At 28.6% G+C, this 23,805-nt stretch overlaps 1 protein-coding gene and 1 non-coding gene across 3 annotated transcripts in view; both read left to right on the top strand.

Annotated features, from left to right (window-relative positions):
• LOC113553005 (probable G-protein coupled receptor No9) overlaps positions 1 to 15,716 on the top strand; it is a 115,933-nt gene extending 100,217 nt beyond the window's left edge. For both annotated transcript variants that reach the window (XM_026956099.1, XM_026956101.1), the window contains one exon: positions 12,257 to 15,716. In XM_026956099.1, the coding sequence (XP_026811900.1) occupies positions 12,257 to 14,086 (1,830 nt within the window). In that variant the 3' untranslated portion in view covers positions 14,087 to 15,716. The remainder of the gene's footprint in view (positions 1 to 12,256) is intronic.
• Positions 15,717 to 20,440: 4,724 nt separating this feature from the next.
• Positions 20,441 to 20,513, top strand: Trnaa-agc. The gene has a single exon. It is a non-coding gene; the product is annotated as a tRNA-Ala (tRNA).
• Positions 20,514 to 23,805: the final 3,292 nt, after the last annotated feature.

Here is a 23,805-nt window from a genome sequence, read left to right as displayed (position 1 = left end):
TAATGTGATCATAAAATTAACATTTTATGCACTGGAAAATTTGTCGTTGAATGTGTGGCTCTTCTATTTTTACTTTGATGTGAAGTATTAAAGTTATATAACAAAAACATCATTATTGTTTTCATCGGGCTTAAGGTCAACGAATAACAGATATAGTGGGTTCTTTGTTTGATAGTGCAATAAATTAAAAAAATATTAGCTACTTTCCTAACGGAGTGACCAATTTTTTTTAATACTAAACAATTTTTGGAAACAAGAAGGATGGAGATATTTTACTTATATTATAAATGCTTTTACAGAATGTAATTGATATATGTGAAATTTAGCATACTTTTCATTTAGAAAATGAATTATTTACCCGTAGATAAAAGTAAATTGAAGTTTTAGATGAATGAAAGTTGAATTATAACTAAAACTGTCAGAAACAATCAAATATGAAAATGCATTTCTTAATTTAGATACTACTGTATTAATCCCTAAATGAATATCGGTGATAAAAAATCTTATTTTCACTATGTATGTATGAAAGATTGTTATGACCTTTGACTACATATCTTAATACATTGTGTTAATTTTTTTTTATATTATTAGAGGCAGTAAGCACTAGTACAGACTCGACGAGATCAAAATTATCAAGATAAAATATTTTTATATTGTAGTATGTGGTGGTGGTGGTAAAATTAGGAGTTTTGTGCGACGAAGGTAATTGCCGTTTATTGGATTCAGATTACAACTGAAAATTATTGTTATTTATCTTTACGGGTGTTGTTTTATTACTTGGTTGTTAATTATCATAATGGGTAATACAGTTTGTTCCGATTTTTGATTATTGTTAGCTGGTAGAATGAATTAATTTTATTTAAATCCAAAAGTCGCCGTGTGCGACAGTGCTTTAGGAAATGTTACATTTGTTAGATATTGTTCAGTTATGATTTATATTATATTTAAATTAAAACTACTATTATTTGAAAAAATAGTAAAATTCGGCTAAAGAAACGCTTAGTTCTTGCATTGGCTAAAAAAAAAATGCGTCGATATTTATTAAATAACATTTAATAAATTTCGTTAAAATTAGGTGCATTGATTTGAATATTTTACGAGAGCATTCGTAACATGTGCACACTGGACAATGAATGTGCATAACCTGAACATATATTATTAATTTAATATTTTGAAACACCATCTTTTTGAAGTATCCAATGTATAACAATTGAAATTCCGTCGTAGTTTATGAGTTACAACTTATAGGTATTTAATAGTTGATAAGGTAGAGTTGAATTTAACCCCACAAACTGTTAGTCAACTACTCCGATTATCTGAACTTTAAATACTTATCTCATAAACCACTTGTTCAAAATTTAATTTTTATGTATCAAAATACTACAAAGAATATTATGCTCCAAAATATAAATTAAAAATGTACGTTGTCAATCAAAAATTAATAAATTTAAAATATTATGACGTAATAAAAAGTATAAAATATTAAAAAATAATATTTTACTTTGACTGATAACTATCTTAGAAAAATCGTTTCAAAAATATTGATATATTTTTAAATAGTGAGTGTTCTTTGATAAAATAATCACTTTGTATATTATAATATATTAATGAAGTTAATTATAATTTAATTTTTAGCGTACACAATGTACACATATAATTATATTTTATATAACAACATTATTTTATAAACTTATAAACAATTACTGTAATACAAAGTTTAAACAATATCTAAAATAAACAAATATTTAAAGTTCATTATAAATGTATACGCATGTATATGATAGCACTGGTTCGAGTTTTAGAAAAGTTACTTTTGTTTTTATTGTTTGTCGTAATTTTACAAAGGTAATTTCAAAAAAAAAAAAAAAAAATGTTTTTAGCAACCTATGGGAAAAATTAAATAAATTACTTTATTTAGCAGATAATTAATAATTTTTATTTCTGAGTATAACTATAGATGTATTGATTTTACAATAGTGTGGTTTTGTGTATGTGTATGTGTGTGTGTGTGTGTGTGTGTGTGTGTTTGCGTACACGATAACATTAAAGACAATGGTTCGATTTTCAACTTTGAATGTAGCTTTGGATAGTATATAGCAGATTGGATCCAGTTTTTACTTAAAATATGACAACAATTTTCAATAGTATTCAAAATAATCAGGAAAACAAACAAAAAATTTTCTTTTTGAACTTAAATAGTTTAATGCGTTAATATATGTGTATAAATTCAACTATATCTATATAATTATGATTAACCTTTTCTAAGTATCATAATGGCATTACATTATCAAAGTACATACTAAACTTACGGAATCACAGTTATATTCATACAAAAATACAATTGAACAAAAAAAATAAAATACATATAAAATAGCTATGTAAGTCAATTATAAAACTCCTGAAATGTCAAATAACTAAATCAACCTACATACTAGATACGTAATAAAAATATAAAATATATTATTACTATATGTTCCATATAATACCAAATTATTATTTGATCATAAGTAATTTATTAACGTTCTTGAAAAATTTTCTTTTGTATAATTTCCAGTCGAAATTAAACAACATTTTTTTTACAAAAATTATAATTTTAATAATTTTTTACTTTTTTGAAAGACAACATACATTTTTCAATTTATATTTTGATTTAGAATATTTTTTTGATTGATTCTTAAATGGGCTGATTTACTGAGCGTTTCGAATTATCAGACAATGCCGCGTTATCGAATTCATATTACTGTACACGTTTGTATATTATAATATTATTATAAGTTATAAGGATACCCTAACATTAAATCTGAAAGAAACCAATCACAGACCTGTATGTACCATTTTTTTCTTCTTTTCAGTATTCTTTTTCACCTCCTTGAGTAAAGTATATTATTATTTTATGACGTATTGTGTGTATACGTAAATAAATCACGGAAAATCGGAGATACGAGCACACGGAATATTACATTAAATACACCAGTCTGAAAGAATATTTAAATAGCATACATCACACATTATCTCCAAAAATAAATTTTTTTTTGAAAACATTTGTTCTATATAATATCGTTATTTCAGATTTATTGTAGTAAAAAAAAACATCTAATTTTTACTATGTTTAAGTTTTTTTACTTTTTACAATGGCGACATACACTTTTAATTTTATAATCCTAAACATAGGAGTATTTATTTGATGATTTTTATACCATTAAAATACCGAGAAAAATATTCTCTAGAATATAAAAACTAATACTATATAATATGTTATAATTTAAAAAAGTTAAAAGAAGAAAATCATTTCCAAATGATTTTCAAATTTTTAAATAACAAATTTCTACATTAAATGGATCACTTTAAATAAGGATAATAAATATTAAATACTGTGTATCACGAAAACGCTCCGAAAGTTCTTTTATTTTCATACTTGAAAACTTGAAAACATGCATTATTATTCATATCATTAATATTAATACTACATAAGCACGATTTAATATACAGTACCTACGGTATAGTTAAAGTTATTAGTTTTGTTATACTCACACTACGTGCTTTACTGTATTAAATATATTATATTTTAAAAGCCATTATTCTAAAAGTATACTGTATGTATATTATCTATAATACTAAATTAATTTTCAAATTTTCGTTAATAAATGTTTAGGAATAACAAATTTTATTTGTAATTATATTGAAAATATTTATACATTTATTATATTCATATTTAATTTACAACCGGTGACCACTAATCGTATAAAATACATAAAATAAATACGATTAATTAATTAGATGTGAGTACATTACAGTTAAAAAAAATATATATATTTTAAATTCATGGATTTTTATTAGCTGAAAATAATAACGTAACAAATAACTTTCATCTCCTCCTATAAGTGCGTTTCCGAGTAAAGAAGATCAAAATACACTTCAAATAAATACACAGTATTATATTTCTAAATATTGAACATTTCGTAGCCTTTGGTTAGTTATAAAAATAACTTGAAAAGAACTCAAGGTATAATTTTATTTTTCAAACATAATAATGCATGAAATTGTAAGATCATGCATTGAATGCAATTATACCATGTTAGTGTTTATGTAAATATTTAATTTTATATTTTATTTTTAAAAATTATATTATTTTATTTTTTTACTTAACTTATTCCTCATTATTTACAATAGGTACGCAGTGAATATAAAACACCTAATACGCTCTATTCTGGGTGTGCCATTAGGCTTTTTCAATAAATTGAGATACTTGTTTACTACAGAAAAGTGAAATCAGTCAAACGAAATAAGAGAAAAGCGTATATCTACTTACAGGATCTATAATATAACAAATATTACAAACGCGAAAATAAAAAATTACAAGCTTACTGTAGGATATCATTTTTTTAAATTTGATTTAATTAATCGTCACTTACAACTCCAATGTAAAGTGTATTATTTATTTTTAATTTATTTCAACGAAAGTCAATATACATTTATTTTTTGGTATAGTAAATACAATATAAGGCTTCTAATTAATAACCCATCGAATAATTTATCTATTGTTTTTTTGCCATTTTACTCAAATTATTAATGACTTTTCACATCTATAATAATATTTCATACTTATAGCAGTTAGCACATTCACTCCGTTTCACGCCTGCCATAATTACTTGTTTTAATTAATTCAAATGCCCAGCATTGTGTATTAACATTGATTTAAATATAGAATTTATTGTGTTAAAAGATTATGTAAAATCTCACAAAATATAATTTATATTAATTAACTCGATATAGTTGATAGCAATCATAATATTTATATAAACATAAAATAAACACTTTGAAAATATCATTATTTGTACTATTATTATTTTATTATTATGAATTCTTGATTTTTGTAATTTCTTAAATTTCTTTGATAATTTTCATAACAATTTTAATGTGCCTATATAAATAATAAATTTGAATATAGCACAAATTATTTATTCTCAAAAGCATTAAAAGTTTAAACAATAGAGTAATGGACCTCAACTTTCCAGGCAGCCCTTAACTTTTTCACTACATTCGTTAAAGTAAATAAAATAATATAATATGCTAATTCTCATTATTATACTTAAATAAATAAAAATAAAATCGATCCCGATTATGAAAATAAAAATATATGTTGTCATACCAAAAAAGTTAAAACTTAAAAAACTATATGATAAAATTAGGTAAAACCATAAAATTTGTTTGTATAAATGTAATTCTATATAAAAATACATCAAAATTTAAAACCTAACCTTTTCATTTAAAATGCATATGAATTAACACCAAAAAGCATTGCCAATTGCATTGTCACTTCGTACCTGTGTTAATAGATTATATCAATACGCGTACACGTGTCGGAAACATGAAATTTAACAATATAACAAGCCCTAGAACCATAAAGTTATATTACATAATGTCTAGACACATATAGCTCGGTAAAATAGTTTATGAAATGTTCAGTAAAACATAATTTTATAATGATAATAAAACGCCTTGTTTTATAATTATTCAAAATCGAATGATGACTGACCGCCGTCAACACGTGCGACACCCTCACAATGTATGGCACTGTGTATATAATATATAATATGTTTACTATATTTATGCTGTTCCCTTATTACTTTGTACATTTTTAATTAGTATAAGTGCGATAATTATTGTCGACTGTAAGCCCTCATACACACAACGACGGTCAACGAAGACGATGACATTAATTATTATTACGACGCACATTATATTATTATATAAATACACTCTAGTACGGGGCCAAATAATCATTTTCGACACACCGTGCCAGGCCATTATTACTTGCAATAATGTAACACAGGTGTAACAAAATTGCCCACGTTGAAGGTGGTATTATCTAAAGCATTATAATATCACATTATAACCAGCACTGGTAGTAATAAGTTTTACACGTACGGTAAGTGTTCGCTTTCGCGTGGTTTGAGTAAATGTACGATGATGTGAATTTTTTGTTTCTTTCGGTTCCCCTCGCCCAGCAACGGGGAAATAAATAACAGACAGCTATCTATCATATACGCGCGTTAACACAACATTTTACACCAAAAACGTATTATTATTTAAAGACTACAGAGTCTACGGAAACGTCGCGTTATCCCAGGAAGAACGATTACTTTTTTCTCGTGTTATTAAGTTGAAATAGTAGAATCACATTACACAACGCGTTTTTTTACTATTAAACAAAAATAATATGTAAATATGCGTAAAATATGAATATACTTATTATATAAACGATTGTGATTTTCCAAAAACATAAACTGCAACATTTTTTTTTTATTATTATTCGTAAATTTGTAATACGAATTATTTTCCAACAAATTCTAATTTCTCGAAAAGTCAAAAAAATAATATCATATCACATCAGTTTTTCAAAAAAAAAAAAAAAATTTAAACGTGAATAATAATCAATATTATCTCTATTATTTGACCAAAATATATCAGATTATTTAACGTGTGTTTTTTTTTGTATTATTTTATAATTTTATAATATATTTATTAATAAAACTTTACCATTCACCAACTATGATTAATATTGTAGACGTTAACTTAACCATGGTATATTAGTACAGTATATAAGTGAGTGTAAAGTTTGAAAACCCTAAAATTGTATTGGGATCATAATATTATATGATAATATACAACGATTAAAGATAACAATAACCGTAAAGACTTGGTAGTATGCATTCAATTAATCTTTAATGGTTGCATATGTGTGATCTCCGTAACAAATTGGGAGTTTCAAAACTTACTAGGAAATACGCGTTTTGCACTCATACATATTCGCATATACACATATATTATAATATTATAAATGAATCATTATTATACATAATACATAATATATTACCTTAATAAGTAACTAGTAACTATGTTCCATAAACTTATATTCAACTATGAACTTAATAACACTGAACATTTAAAATTTACAAAATATAGTATAAATAAATCATTTAAACTTATTACGATTAAAACTCGACAATCGATATTTATATGAATGCTAAATTATTGGATTAAAAGACCTTTAGTTATGTGTAATTAAATTAAAAAATCAAACAGTTTTGAAATAGATATTATTTTTACCATTTAAAACGCAAAAAAAAACAATAAATATAAAACGTATTTAAAATTAACTCGATTCCGGATAAAAAATTATTCATAATTTCGGGATTAGGTAAAAACTAATATTTATATGTATAAACATGAATTTACTAAAAGAGTCTTTAATCAATTTGAAAATAAAAAAATCATTCAGTAAACTAACATTTTCAATAATAATTTAATATTTGCTATTTATTTTACGTAGTAGATTATAGCACTAGTGTCATTTGTTAGTAAGAATTTCAGGTACTTTCAGTAAGTAGCTTATTATAAAATATAGAGATTCGGATAGTTATTAAGTTCTAAGATATAAACATGATATAAAAAAAAGGCTTTGAAGTTAATTAACATAAACAAAAACATGAGAATTTTAATAAATATTAAAATTGAAATAGAGTTTTCATTATAAATTTTAAGTTAAAATGTATAATACTTTATCAGGTGGCTAATAAATGTAAAACATTTTCACGATTATATTTTATAACCAAGTAATTTTAATAACAATTAAGTTAATTGTTATAATAAATTATCATTTTAAAAAATATTTATTTTTTATTTTTAAGAGCTTCGCAATAAAAATAATTAAACAATCAAATATTAAGGATGTTTGAAAATAAATTAACTTAAATATTAATCGACTTAATATTACATTGAATTATGTTTTTTTTATTATAACGTTTAATATTATTGTTATTTTTGTTTATTAACGAAAACGTTATTGATCAATAATTATGTTTAGTTAGGTATACCTTACCATGTAGATAAACTCAGATAATTTATACTAATTCATAAACTCACATTGTACAATTTTTTTTTTTTTAATTAATTCATGACACATTAAAGAAGAACCTAAAATTTTAAAATCGAAAATATCTTTTAAAGAAAAAAAGATATTTTATTCATATTTGTCAAAAAGTTTATAGGTGGTGCTTAATATAGTCAAAGCCCAAGATTCACGGCCGTATCAAGTCGTCGTAGTTATTTTGGTAACTTTTTTGTTCGATCAACCGTTTCATCGACGCCGCGTGCAGATGTCTCTACACTCACATACACATTGCGTCGTTGGCTGTGTCTATATTTTATTGTTCTCGGACTGTATTTTCGCTTGTATGGGTGGCGTAACGGCGACGGAAAATCCGTGAGTGTATATAAAGTCGGCCAAAGTTACTAAACGGGAAATTGACTGATCACCGACAAATAACGTGTGTCATATATAATAAAACTATCTGGCTAAACGAAAAGTTTTGTTATTCTATATCTGTCAATGGCCAATGCGTTTGACCTTTTATATTCCACGTCGGACTGAGCAGTAGAGCAGGCGGACGTTTGGCTCGGCTGGAATAATAATACGTATATATTATATAAAGGTTCTCGTTACAAAAGCTTTCTGATTCAATGGAGTTTTTGAATTCGCGAGATATACGAAAAGGCTGTCGATAAACGTGTCAAAGTCGGTGTCGCGATAATTGCAGCGGTGGCATTACTATGTCGACGCGTACATGGGTCGGGTGAAATATCGAAAAAAAAGTATCTCATTGTCACACGATACAAGATACTTTTGTTTTATATTTATATTATATGTATAGCTACGAGATGTGAGATTATGTATCAAGATGTAAACAAAAGATACGAGACACTATCTGACAACAGTTTGCTCAATAGAATCTATTATTAGGTATATAATACACAGAGAAACAAAATAAATATTTTCGATTAACGTAACATAATACAATAGTAATTTAACATAGAACAATTATTTATAAATAACTACGCTGTGCACGTATATTTTAACAAATTCACTAAATATGTGCGTAAAATATTAAACAAATAAAAATATGTTAATACGATAATCATATAAAGTTGTATATTAGTATATTAAAGTGTATTAGTTAACAACCATCGCTGGTCGTCAAGCAATGTGTCGATCCACCGAGTCTTGGAATTTCAAAGTTTGATTACAGCTGCATTTATAGTGCACTGTTTAATAATTCGATTCAATTTTATTTTCTACTAATTTTAGTGCTAATTTAACATTATCGTAAAAAAAAAATAATAATAACGCCAAACACTCATAACTAACCCATATTTTGAGTGGTCCTCTGAGATTTTCTAGGTAACTCACCGGCCCAATCCTGATCTGCCAACAACTCACCGAGAAGACTTAAAATAAAATGGCCTAGAGACGATCTTATTTAAAATATAATATTAATTATAAAAAAATAGTTTCTCCCTCAAAACCTATCAAATTAATTAGGAAGTACTGTTGCTGAATGGTTTTCACCCCTCAAGACCATTCAAGCCAACTATCATTATATTTCATATTTTCATCATACGAGTATAATTATCATTAACTTATTATTTTCATTTGTAGAAATTGTAAATTAAGCATTTCTCTATCAGAAAAAAAAGGATTGTGTATAGAGTGAATACATAATATAAACGAGGTAAAAAAAAAGCAGATATTTTAGTACAATAATCAATATAATAAATTTATTTTTTTTTTTTGCAAATAAGTAAATAAAATAACTTTATTATATCATTGTATTATATGTTATTAATTCTATAAATTCTCGAGGCAAAAATAAACATTGAATAAAGTCTAAAATCACAAGTATATTGATGATACGCGCCGATCAATAGAATACTAATTTCTGGTAATTCAATTAATAATTTCGATTTTTTCCATGACAATTTAACCAGGTTTAAATCAATATTATTGAAATGTTAACAGTACTATCATGTACCTACTAGTATGTATCATAAATATAAATACTGATATAATATGTAAAGCTATAATTTGTTTATGTTATTATGTTTTATTCTTGTTATTTATATGATAAAAAAAAAAAAACAACAACTGTTCTGAGCCCAATTGTGGGCGTATACAATTGTATAAATATAAATGATTATATATTTAATATACATTACACAAACTGAATAACATTAAAGAATATTATATTACTATAATAGGCACCTAAAACCTAACGAGATACCTATTAAAAAAGCTATTTTTACTTTTTTTTTATTTTTTTTACTTTTATCGACGATTCATCTATTTGTACCATATAACTGCATGAATTATATTTTATCTTAATACAGTATTATTAAATAATACTCTATTGATTTTTTCATGTTTTAAATACTAGTCAAGCCAAAAATGTACAGCAAAGTTTAAATTTACAATAATTCCCTGTCATTATACATCCGAAAACGTATTAACGTACATTTTTTAATATGATATATGACAACATCAGCTTAACCATTCCATATTTATATTTTATTTTTTTTTTTTTTTTTACCTACACAAACTGAAACAATAATATAAAATATATACACGACTGCAACGAATTTTAATCATCAATAAATACGGCTGCATCCTATAACAAGTATACGAAATTGTAAACTAAAGTTGTCCGTTATAATTTAAATAACCTGAATTAACCTGACTTGACCTTTTTATTTATCGTTATTTTATAACCGTTAATCAAATTTGTTATCCTAGTACGCCAAACTCGACATTTTGACTTGAAGATTGTTTGATAATATATGATGTTAAGCATTATGTAACAATTTATTAATAACCACATAATAGGTTTTGGAAAATTATCATTGTTTTTTTTTTTTTTTAATCGTCAAATTGTTGATATTATATTATTATATTATTATAATATCATCAGTTGGTCGGCGCAATGAATAGACAAATTTGGTGCATTGGCGTGTAGAATACTTCGGAGTGGCATGCCACTCTGTTATCGGCGAATTAATATGATATTTTATTTTTCGTACAATAGTGACAACTATTTGGTAGTTATCAATGTGACACGTGTGTCCAACTTACTTAAGATTAAGATGAACAAAACAAATTCGTGGACGTCAATTTGTGCAATAACAGACCGGACGTTTTAATTATAACACGGTTAAATTGTCACATTGAAACTATTAACCTGTTATATAGATTAATTCAGTTGTTATATGTATTGAAAAAACGAAATGTTGACGTTAGACAGATTGCAATAAAAATAATTGACCCGATAAGAGGATAATCCCATAATTTCCCATACTCTAGTTATATCCTGCAGGTTGGTTTTGTCTATACTGAGATTGAATAATATATTATATAAAGTGTTTTATCCGGTATGATATTATGAATGGTTATTAAATTTATTTTTAGATGAGCTTTTGGACAAGAAAATGATAAATATGTCACGTCATAAAAAAAAAATAATAACTGTAGTATCGCTGTAGTAATATGTGATATGCGTAACTAAGAGATGAAAAAAATATAATTTATATGTACGTACATCTACTGCATATTATAACTACTGCTATCGAGAACGTCTGAGATGAAAAAAAAAATAAATTAATAAAATATTTTTATCATTTGAACAATAATGGTAGGTGGCGGAAAAAACGGGGAGTCGGCATTACAAAGATTAAAGGCGTAAATATATGCATTGCTGCGTTAAAATATATTCGTTTTCAGCGAACCCGTACATCAGCGTCATGCATAGTATTATTGCATAAAACACATTAAGTTAGTTTTATGACCAAATACATTATTTACATGCGTTTCGACGAAACACGGATTTGGAGGAGAGAGATGAGCCAGTCACAAGGGAGGGGTGGTTTTAGTAGGTTAAAACAAAGTTTATTGCAAACACACACTTTTGTTTCGGAAAACATTCTTCAAATACATCCCGACAACGCGAGATACATATTATACATATAAACATTGTGCATATGTATTAATAAATAATTTGAAACGATAATATTTAGAGTTAGAATTGGTTTACTAGACGTATCAAAGCTCAGTTAGCCTTTCGTTTAAACTAAAAACGTTAAAAATAATAGTTTTAAAAGTCATAAAATTAAAATAATTATTTATTATCTAATTATTAGAGTATTGTGTTTCTGGAGATTATTATCTTCTCAACAATTTCCGATCTAATCGTACAAACCATAAAATCGTCTACAGTGTATTTATTACAATTGTCAGTAGCACTATTCAAATGGTGGGGGGAATATAGAATAGTCTCTGACCCTATTATACTATCGTTTTAATGCATTTGGCACTAATCATAATTCATTAAAGCTTTACTGACCTCGCCCATGTAATGTAACGTTGCAGGTGTGGTTGTTCGGCGATTACTTGTGTTCCGTGTGGCTCGCCGTGGACGTATGGATGTGCACGGCCAGCATCCTCAACCTGTGTGCCATATCGCTAGACCGGTACCTGGCCGTCACCCGACCGGTGCAGTACCCCAGCCTGATGACCAGTTTCCGGGCCAAGGTGCTGGTGGTGATCGTGTGGGTGTTGAGCTTCGTCATATGCCTGCCGCCGCTGGTCGGCTGGCGCGACACGCACATACCGGCCGAGGCGTCCACGGTGCTGATCCGGAACGAACTGTACCACCGGAACGGCACCGGCCGGCCGCAGCAGGAAGCGCTGCCGCAGTCGTGCCCGTGGATATGCGAGCTGCCCAACAACAAGTGGTACGTCGTGTATTCGGCGCTGGGCTCGTTCTACATACCGATGTTCGTCATGCTGTTCTTCTACTGGCGCATCTACAAGGCGGCCGTGCACACCACGCGGGCCATCAACCAGGGATTCCGGACGATGCGAAGCCGCCGGACGTTCGGCAACCGGTTCGACGAGCAACGGCTCACGTTGCGCATACACCGGGGACGCGGTTCGTCGCTCAAGCACGCCACGACGCCGTCCGCCCCCAACGGCCCGAGCGGCGGGTCACCGGACGTGAACCGGCCGCCGACCAGTCGGCGGCCGTCGGTCCGGCGCAGCAACCACGAGCGGATCAAGATCAGCGTCAGCTACCCGAGCTCGGACTGCATAAGCGCCGCGGCGGCCGCCGCAGCCGTGGCCACCGTCACCACGGCCACCGCGGTGGACGCTAACGGCAACTCGCCGCCCGAGACGCTCAGCCAAAAATCGCGGAGCTCGTTTTCGTCCACGACGTCGCCGACCAGCTCCAGTCCACTGTACGCCGTCCACTACACGGCGGCCGAGACGTACCATCACCAGCGGGCCGCCGCCGTCCGGTCGGTGGTCGACACGTCCGCGTGTCAGCTGCGCGTGGCCGGCGGCAGCCGGAAGGAACACCGCCGGTGCAGCGCGGGCGACACGGCTTCGCCGCACTCACGTCTCCTGTTGACGTCGTCCCCAGGCGGCGACCACGCCCAACACAACCAGCACGCCGGTGACAGGCCCGCGTCCTGTTCCGTCGCGTCGGTCAAGGACCAACTATCCCCGTCGCCGTCGTACGACGAGTCCACCGGCGGCGGCGGCGGCAGCGGCGGCGGTGGTAGCGCCGGCGCGAGCGGGACGAGCGACGGTGGCCTCGGGCGCGGCGTCGGCCTCGGGTCGTCGAACAACAAGTCCAAATTCGCGTCGAAAATGATGGGCGGCGGCAAGCGGAACATCAAAGCCCAGGTGAAGCGGTTCCGGATGGAGACCAAGGCGGCCAAGACGCTCGGCATAATCGTGGGCGGCTTCATCGTGTGCTGGCTACCTTTCTTCACCATGTACTTGGTCCGGGCTTTCTGCCCCACGTGCATACAGCCCACCCTGTTCTCCGTCATGTTCTGGCTGGGCTACTGCAACAGCGCCATCAACCCGATGATCTACGCGCTGTTCAGCAAGGACTTCCGGTTCGCGTTCAAGCGGATCATATGCCGGTGGTGCTGTTGGGCGTCCGCCGGCGACTCGACGGCCGGCGCGGGCGGCACGCTGACCGTCGCCGACTACGGCCGCCGCAAGGGGTCAGACGGTTCGCAGCTGGGCGGCGGTGGCCACGGCGGCGTGTCCCCTCGAAACAGGTACATCGTCGCGGGTTCCGTTGTCGCGGCCGTGGGTTCCGACGAGTGCAGCGCGCGCAGCATGCGACTGCTCCAGTACTCGGACAGCGAGCCGCTCAACGAACCGTGTTCGGACGACAGGTGATGGCCACTGCGCGAGCGGCACCTCCACCGCTGTAATGATGTTACTAAGAAAATATATTCTGTATTACGACGCGGGCATGACTCCTGCTCTGCGCAACGATTGTTTTTACATTATTAATATTATTATAACTATTAAACGAAATATTATATTATATTATACAAATACACTAATATAAGATTATTATTATTATTATTATATTATATACGATAAAGTTATGTGTTTCCGTTACCCACTCATTATTATTATTAATATAATACGCATTGTGTAATTACATATTATTATTATTATTATTATTATGTTTACCGACATAACTATGTTTTATCCTTATATAATATTATTATGTGTAAAACGTTACGATATGTTGTATTTTTAGTATCGTTTGTAACTTAAGACCGAACGTATTACAAACACGAGTTCATTTGCATAGTGATTTACCGATCGGTCGTCCATAAAATATTATAATAATATTACGAATAACCATACCATACAACACACAAGACACCGATTCACTCAGTTTATATAATATATATAATGATATTATAGCACGTATACATAAAATAATAGAGTTCGTGGTATTATTTCAAAACATTATTCTATATATATATAAATATTGAGATGTCAACGACCTCGTAAAAAAACGGTCTACGAGAACAGCACTTTTTAAAGGGTATAATGATCATAGTTATATTATTATATAATATACCTAAACATATTTTTTTTTATTTTTTATTTTTTTTTTATTATTATTATTGTCTATCTATCCATTTATAAATAATAACAAATATTGAAAGTCGACATAAACAACTACGAAAGTCATATTTCCGTAGACTATTTTATTTATGTCTACGTGCGCAATTCAATCGAGCTCTGTGTAATTTATCATGGCATCATTTTACTTAAATTCGTAAAAATCAGAAACTAACAAAAATAATACCACCGTACTTTTAAACGACATTTTAAAACGAAACACGCATAGCCCGCAGTAGATTATTGACAGATCTTGTAATATACGTAAAAATGATTTTGAACCTATAACGTCAAATCACGTTTATAACTGTAATTACATGCAATCATAATATATACGTAAAAAATGATTACGCTTTTCTAAAATTATAAACCGAATAGGTTATTATTCTTGTACGTAGTTTATTTAGCAGCATTTGGACATAGACCAAAACGTTATGTGCCTTTTTGTAAATGGAAACATTTTTCATCCAAAATGAACTCAGTAAAATGAGTTAGATTAAAATTAGAATAAAATAAAAAAAGATCGTTCAGCGGTAAGCTTAGAAGAATTAATTGTATAATAAATAATAATATATTAGGTATTAATTATATTATTGAACAAATATTAAAAAAATGTACAAATTATAATATCACATTAGAAAAATAAAATATCCAAATTAAGTCAACGATTAGGTTTGAGTTTGAATTCGTACTAACGGATGTCAATGTAAATTTAAACGAAATAACTGTAAGTGGAACAAAAATTCGTCCAAATAAACTAGAAATTTAATAATAACCATATAATTACATTATTATTTAATGACTTAAATTATTTAATTTATGCGGAAAGTTACATTTTTACTTTAATGAGCTCGACGAATAAACATATTGTGTTAAATAAGTTATTGCATCGTCCTATATATTTTATGCCCATCTTAAGTTTAAGTGAATATAAAATGTCAGGTATTTATAAATATACGAATATAATTTAAGTACCTAACAATATTTAATATCAACCAGATGAAATAAAAGACGATTTTTGTCAATTAATAAAATATGTACCTAATAAAATAAAAAAAATTGATATAGTAAACTTGTTTTAATTTGTTTCAATTAAAAGACACTGTCTAGTTATTATCGATACCACATTTGCGTTTATTCTAGGAGTGAATTTCGCAAGATATTTGTTAGAAATGTTGAATATTAATTTTTGTCTGTCGGACGTCGGTTATCTTATCGTTTTAATGACATTACAATAGGTTTGTTATTCAATATTGTGACTGCAATCTTGAATCAATTCGTATTTAATGCGATCGATTTGATCTTTCTACTAGACCATCGAGTAATAAATAATTTTGCAATACCAACACCATCACGTAGGTATACGTTTTATTTTCTGATATATTTTTATTGGTTTTTGTGTTTTTCTTATCGTTTTTCACTCGTCTTCCATCTTGACGATTTTCAACATTTTTATAAAATACTTTTTACAATATTTATCGGAAATATTTACCTTTATTTACATAAGCGTAATAGGTTAAATTAATTTACGATCGGTAAATAAAATAAAACACCCAAAATAATTATAACGCTATAAAATCCAATGCTGAGTTAAATATGAATTATAATATAAATATTATTTTTGAAATGATTTGAATTTATCACTCGCATTCAAAACGATTATACAGTATATATTATGTATACTGATTTCATGTTTTGAGTTAAATCATTTTAATTACAACGTTTATTTTTTATAAATGATTGTCGCATGCAAAATTATGTAGTTAATACAAACCATAAACAGATTTATAATACATAAACGATGAAGTATCTATCTATATAAAACAATCAATTACCCGAAGTATGTTCTATCATTTGTCATTTGTCATTTTTCTCTATAATGGAATAATGGTTCCTATAATCGTCATCAACTAACGAGTTCAAATATTACGGAGTACGTATATTTAATACGAAGAACTAACAAACATTTTGCGGTGAAAACGGTAAGTGTGTAAATATTTAAAATAACGAGGAAATCATTATTTAATACACCACATTTAATATTTATTTAAAAAAATACTGAAGTACCTATAAGACGTCATTTAAATGTTGAAACTATTTTCTAAAACTTTAATATATAACTACCGATGTTATATATCGGTGTTATTGAAAATGTAAATTGAATTATAAATTTACTTGATGAGTACATCATTTAAGTCAATTAAATCTCATTCATTTGAATTGTGATTTTACAATACTAGTATAATGTTATATTGTATGCATATATAACAGCAAAAATTATAGATTTTTAATGAAATATACCTATTATATTATAAAATATATTATTTAATAAGTTGTTTTTCTATAGTTCATAAAAATAAGTATTCATAAAATATCCACAGAATTGTACATTTGTACATGTTTAAATAATAATATAATACACAAACAATTTTCAAGTCTCAACAAATACAATTTTTGATTTATAACAAAATAAACTAACTTCGTTTAAATTGAAACCTCTTAAAATCTGTCTAAAAAAAAAAAAAAAAATAACTATAATTATTTATCAATTTAATAATTGTAATAGATATAACTAATGTAGGTAATAATTAATGCAATAATATTCGTAATATATTTTCAAGAATTTTGACCACTAAAATATAATTTTAATAATATCTATAGAAAAAAAAATTCTATAAATAGCTTAATAATAGTAAAAATATTTTGTAAATATTACTTTATATTATAGAAAATTACTTTTACTAAAAAATTAGTTTATCTTATCTACTTCAGCATATGAGATCACACCACTTTCTAATTTATCACGATCCACTGCAGCACTGAGTTTAATATAAATGTTAACGGGCATAAATGTAGTCTTATGAAATGTATCACATAATACTATAACATATAACACAAGTGACAAAATACAGCTATCTACAGTGTTATTATGTTGGAGGTATCAACACGAACTCTATTTCTGTATTGAAATCTTGTTTTCAATAATTACAGAAAATATATGAGTAGTAATAGATTAACAACGATTAACGAAAATGGGCATGTACCAGTCCCTCTCAAAAATCAATTTTTTTATACCGATCTCCCCCCCCTCCAAAAAAAAAAAAAATATAGAGTAAAATGCACCAGTAACTCTCACATATTATTATATACACAGTTATAGTATCAAGTCGTAAAATATGGGAGTTTAATGTGTAAATAATAATAATGTGAATAGGTATAATTAAAGAATAAATACAATAATCATAATTATAAATAGTACGATTTATAATTTATTAAAAAAAAAAAAAGTATAAAATTATAAATTTTTTTTTGATATTTACAATCATATTTATAATTATAATAAATATTGTAGGTATTTTGTGCGTGGTATAAAAAAATGCTTATAATAAAAAACTAGGTTATATAAAATGATAGGTGCCAAATTAAAATTCTGTTTTTGCATCAGGTGAGTTGTTAATAATGCATTTTTTTATTATTTTTATGTATTATAATTATTTACGTATTTACCTACCCTATTTTACGTGTTGGTAATATAATCGTGTATACATACATTTTTAATATGTCGAAAACAGCCTTTTGAGCAATTTACCAACACCTACGACAATATTATCGTCGGCATCGAAGTCACCAGGCATGGTGGTACCCTACTCGTGACATTATCATAACCGTGCCAAAAAAACCATACAAAATTTATCAAACTCATAATAAAATTATAAAACGTTATTTAAATTCGTATATTCATAACACAAATAACTGGTTTTGTTATTTTCTACAATCTGTTCTAATAAATAAACTATTAATATTACAATTTACTTAATTTACATTTTTACAAATTACAAAAAAGCATAGAACATTTTTTTTAACATTTACGTGTAAAAAATTATACGATTTCGGGCAACCGATGTATATGTTTTTTAATTTGTTTTCGTCACAACTATGGCACTGAAATACCGTTAAAAATTCAATAAAAACTGGTCTTTCAAATAATCAAGCTTTGAACTGTTACTTTCATCTGGGGGCGTAGCTCAGATGGTAGAGCGCTCGCTTAGCATGCGAGAGGTACCGGGATCATCGATGCCCGGCGCCTCCAAGTTAAATTTTTATTTTTCTAGTTCACAAAATTGTGTAAATTTAAATTATAATTTAATAGTGCCTATGGAGGGGTTGAGGCAAAATAATAAAAAAAATTTAATTTTTACACAATTAGTGGGTTTGTCATTTAGGGTACTCATAATGTATTTATACAATTAATGACAGAAGCAATATATTGTATCACACTTTCTATAATAATTTACGAGCTGCTGAAGTAATGCTTAATATACTTGAAATAGTAAATAATGTCATTATAAACTTACGGTTACAAAAGAAAAAAATCAAAAGTTTTGACTTTTGTTGATAAAACAATATGATCGTCTCATTCTGATATTATTACAAGTCTATCAACTATTTCTTTGAGGTTTGCTTGAAATTCAAATATAGTATGGTACTACTTAATCCATCTAGTCTCACATGAAGAACTTTTTTGAGATTATTTTTCAAAATAAAACTGCGTGTCGATGATAAATTAAAAAATGATAAAACTTCTTTAATTACGCTCATGGTATTACTTACTACTTGTACATTGAAGTATTTTGGGATTGACAAATGTAAAGCATGGTTAGAGCATAGACTATAAACAGCATTGACACACCTCTTTTGAATGAGTTGAACGGCACGTCTAATAACAAATTGCATTACATCACATCCACCAGTCGCAATCCCAATACAATCATTCAATATCACCTCTCTTGTGTTTATCCCAAGTTGTTTGCACTTACTTTATTATTTTGTTGTTTCTTTTCATTGAAAGTTATAGGAATAGCTTTTGAAATGTACATATAATACCATTGAATAAGTGATAAAACACAGCTAACTACAGTGTTATGACAGAGGTTATGAACTTGAACTTTATGTCTGCATTGTAATCTTATTTTAAATATAGACAATATATTAATTAATAATTTGTGACAATATCGATGGCATCAAAGTCACCAGGCAACAACATTTCAATCGTTCAAATGTGACTATAGGTATTTACTCAAACAAACTTTATTTTTTGTTAAATTTCATTACCTTCGCTTAAATTATCACTGCTTTTATAAATACACCCACATTAATAGACTATATATTTTAGGTTTATAATTTATAGTACAGCCAGTACAAGTGTACCCAACTCTGGACATTCAACAGTAAATAACTTACCCATGCCAAAAGAAAAAATCACTCAAAGTCATTATGCTCGTAATAAAATAAAAGTATAAAACGTTATGAAAATTCTTATGGTCTTAACACAAATTACTATTCTTATTATTTCCTATAATATAATTTAAGTAATAAAGGTTTTATATTATAATGTACTTAACTTACAAGAAAGTATAAAACAATTTTTTTTTTTAATGTTTACGCGTAAGAAATTATAAAATGTCGGGCCGTTGAAGTACCTATTCCTATATGTTTACGATGATTGTTCATGTTTGTTTGCGTCACGACTATGGCACTAAATACCGATATAAACTCAATAAAATCTGGTCTTTCAAATAATCAAGCTTTAAACTGGTACTTTCATCTGGGGGCGTAGCTCAGATGGTAGAGCGCTCGCTTAGCATGCGAGAGGTACCGGGATCGATGCCCGGCGCCTCCAAACTTATTTTTTTTTTTCGTTCAAAAAATTGCATAAATTTAAAATTAAATTATAATTTAATAGTGTTTTCAGAAAAATTTTTACTAAAAAACAACAATTTTAATATTTTATTAATTAATTACTCAATACTCGTATTGAATACTGGACATTTTTTACTTTTATCCCTTTCCCCTCAAAACACTAACTGGATTCAATTTTTCTACCAGACACCATCCCCAAAATTGAAAATCAATGCGTTTTATCGGTTACTTATCGTGTTGATAGATACACGAAAAAAAATATATATCATTGTAAAATCAATACATTCATTGCTTGGCTCAGAATCTAAAACAAATAAATCAACTTTTTTCACATATAGAAACGATTTACAAAGTTAACTTGAATTCATTACATGAAAAATTACGATTATATTTCACTTTGTAATTAATAATTGTTACGAAAATTAAAGAAATAAAAATACACTGTAGTGCGAATAACTAATAAAGAACAAACTTTATACATATATAATTTTTATGATTGTATGTATGTTTTAAATTCATACACAAATACACGCTGTATATTTGAAACAATCATAAAACTTTACGATGCTAAAATTAAAATATATTAATTGGCTCTTCGAAATTAGTTTTTGACATGTAAGTTAGTTAACTACAAATAGTTAAATAGCAAACGACACAGTAGAATCGTTTCAGGGGCCACTCTCGATTTTTGGCAATTTTCCCTTTAGACGATTACCATTGTCGTTTGTTCCGTCTGGTGAACGCCAAAAAGCCAACAATCCGGCGCTGTTGCAAAGTACATAACAACTGTGCCAAAACTGATAACTTTTTCACTATGATTTTGCCTACTGATTTAGTAACAATTCACCTTATTATATGCCACCTTTACAGCAATTCTAAAATCTTCTAAATTTAACAACATCGTGAACCTTCCAAGGGGCATTTTATCCACTACCCATTAAATATTTCAAAAGTACCATTATAAAATATTATAAAGATCATATAAATAAACATATAAAGCTTAGAAACAAAAAAATAAATGTCTCGTAAATTTATTTTTAATAGCTAAACAATAAAAAAAAATACATAATAATAATAATAATAATAATTGACTAAATATAAATATACATTCAAAGTAACCTATCATTTAAAGAACCTTAATATTATATTAATAGATTTTTAAATGAATTATATCATACATATATTCACATTTCTGTATCATACTATAATATTAAATGACTGTTGTAGGTACTATAACTGTCTACTCTAATTTGGTACTAAAGTTTTTCGATTAATACTATAAACGGTGTTGCGTCATTTGAAGGCGGTCAGTTCGTACAAAACAATTGGACGCATACTACGATATCTCGAGTTGTTAAAAAAACACCTTTTGACGTGATATTTTTCGTTGGTCATATTTTATTTTTACAAAATTGTAATATTGTAAGATTTAATTTGATCCAAGTGTAATAAGTACTATATCAGATATTACATATATTTTTATAAAAAAAAAAAATGAATAGCTAAAAAATTACTCGTTTGAACATGTTTAGTTAGATACATCAACATTTTTCAAAAAAAAATAAATAAAACACTAGATAATTTATAATAAAAAAAGGGGTTTTCATTTAAAAACAGAAGATGGTATCTTTGCAGAACTCTTCTTAAGTAGTACGAAAAATGTCAAGAATTTTTTTTAAGTACATTTTAAAATGTTAAAATACCGAATTTAAATAAATTCATTATTAAATGAAAAATAAAAATGAGTATGCTCGCAGGTGATTCACCCTGTATAAGATACACAACAAATGTATGTTTGTTGAAAAAAATACCTTGCCAACCAAGATTGATCAATACAGTTAAATGGAAAAATACTTATAGATATGTCGAACGCTTTTATAATATAGATATTTAGTTTTTATAATTTATGATATTTGTACGATAAATTAAATTAATTGAAATGCTTAAAACTTTAAGCAAATAACACAAAAGTAACCTGCGAGATACGGACCATAGCCATCTCGGTTAATGAGTAAAATTAAGATAATTTATGTCATTATTCGATGGTAGCAGATCCATCTTAACATTATGTGGTTTCTGTTAGCGTATAGCCTGTTTTTTATTTTAAAAATAGGTATGATAATAATTATAATTTAGAAATCATATACAAGACTTTTGAATCATATAATAAAGTATCTTACTATAGTAAAATAATTGTAAATAAAATTAGAATCATACAATGTATTATAAAATATTATACCTACAATATAATTTAAAATTAAAATGATCATAACTTGAGTCCAAATTCGGGAGTAAGAATTAAAATGAACCTATATTTAGCTTCAGATAATAATTCTTACCTTTTAATTTTGACAAATTTACACTAGTTTAGTGTAATATAATTTAGAAGTAATAATATGGATGCAAAGTTTTAAAAAAAAATAATATTGAATTAAAAATAATAAATAATTTTATATTTATATTTATTATTTTATAACTATCTCAGGAACTCGCCACCTTTAATATTAGCACTAGCTTAAAGAAAGTGTGCAGATAATAATTATTAACATATAAAATCAAATTATTTTATTTATTTGTTTGTTTGAAAATAAATAAATAAAATATAACCAGATAATATTATTATATAATATAATAATTTTCATTAAAATTTTATATTGCCACAAAACAATCCTTAAATGTTATGGAAAGTATGAGTATTTGATAATTACTTCATAGTTTTGATTCTCGTTATTATTACTTAAAATATTCTTAAAAACCAGAATTTGAATAAATTCATTATTAAAGGAAAAAATGAGTGTGATCATATTTTATGAATCAAACTATATGATATTTTTTTTTTTTACTCTTAGGTTAGGTTTATACAATATATTTCTCTGCAAGTTTATTACTTATAAAATTGTCTTATAATAATATACGAGTATACAAAAACAATTATCTAAACTTGCTCACGTCCTAAGGTTTTCTCGAGGAAATTGCCATCCTAGATTCTGGAACGACAAATTTCAAATACAAAGAACTATAATTTTAATAATGTGAAAACAGATAATAAATAATTAATAATAATTTTAACACAGTTATGATACTCAGTGGTGTCAAATTTGTTAAAATCGTGTTATACATAATTTTAGGGTAAAATTTCTAATCATTTAATATACTGTCCCAGTGCAATTTAACTTTAAATTAGCTTATAATTCCCATAACTGATATATATAAACTAAAAATATATTTTTACTCAAAATCCCACTTTCTTCCTTAAACAAATTTAAATTAAT

This window comes from Rhopalosiphum maidis, chromosome 2 (genome assembly GCF_003676215.2).
Source record: "Rhopalosiphum maidis isolate BTI-1 chromosome 2, ASM367621v3, whole genome shotgun sequence".
Taxonomy (NCBI): domain Eukaryota; kingdom Metazoa; phylum Arthropoda; class Insecta; order Hemiptera; family Aphididae; genus Rhopalosiphum; species Rhopalosiphum maidis.
Note: the sequence above shows the minus strand (reverse complement) of the source record. Positions and strands in the feature narration are given on the sequence as shown.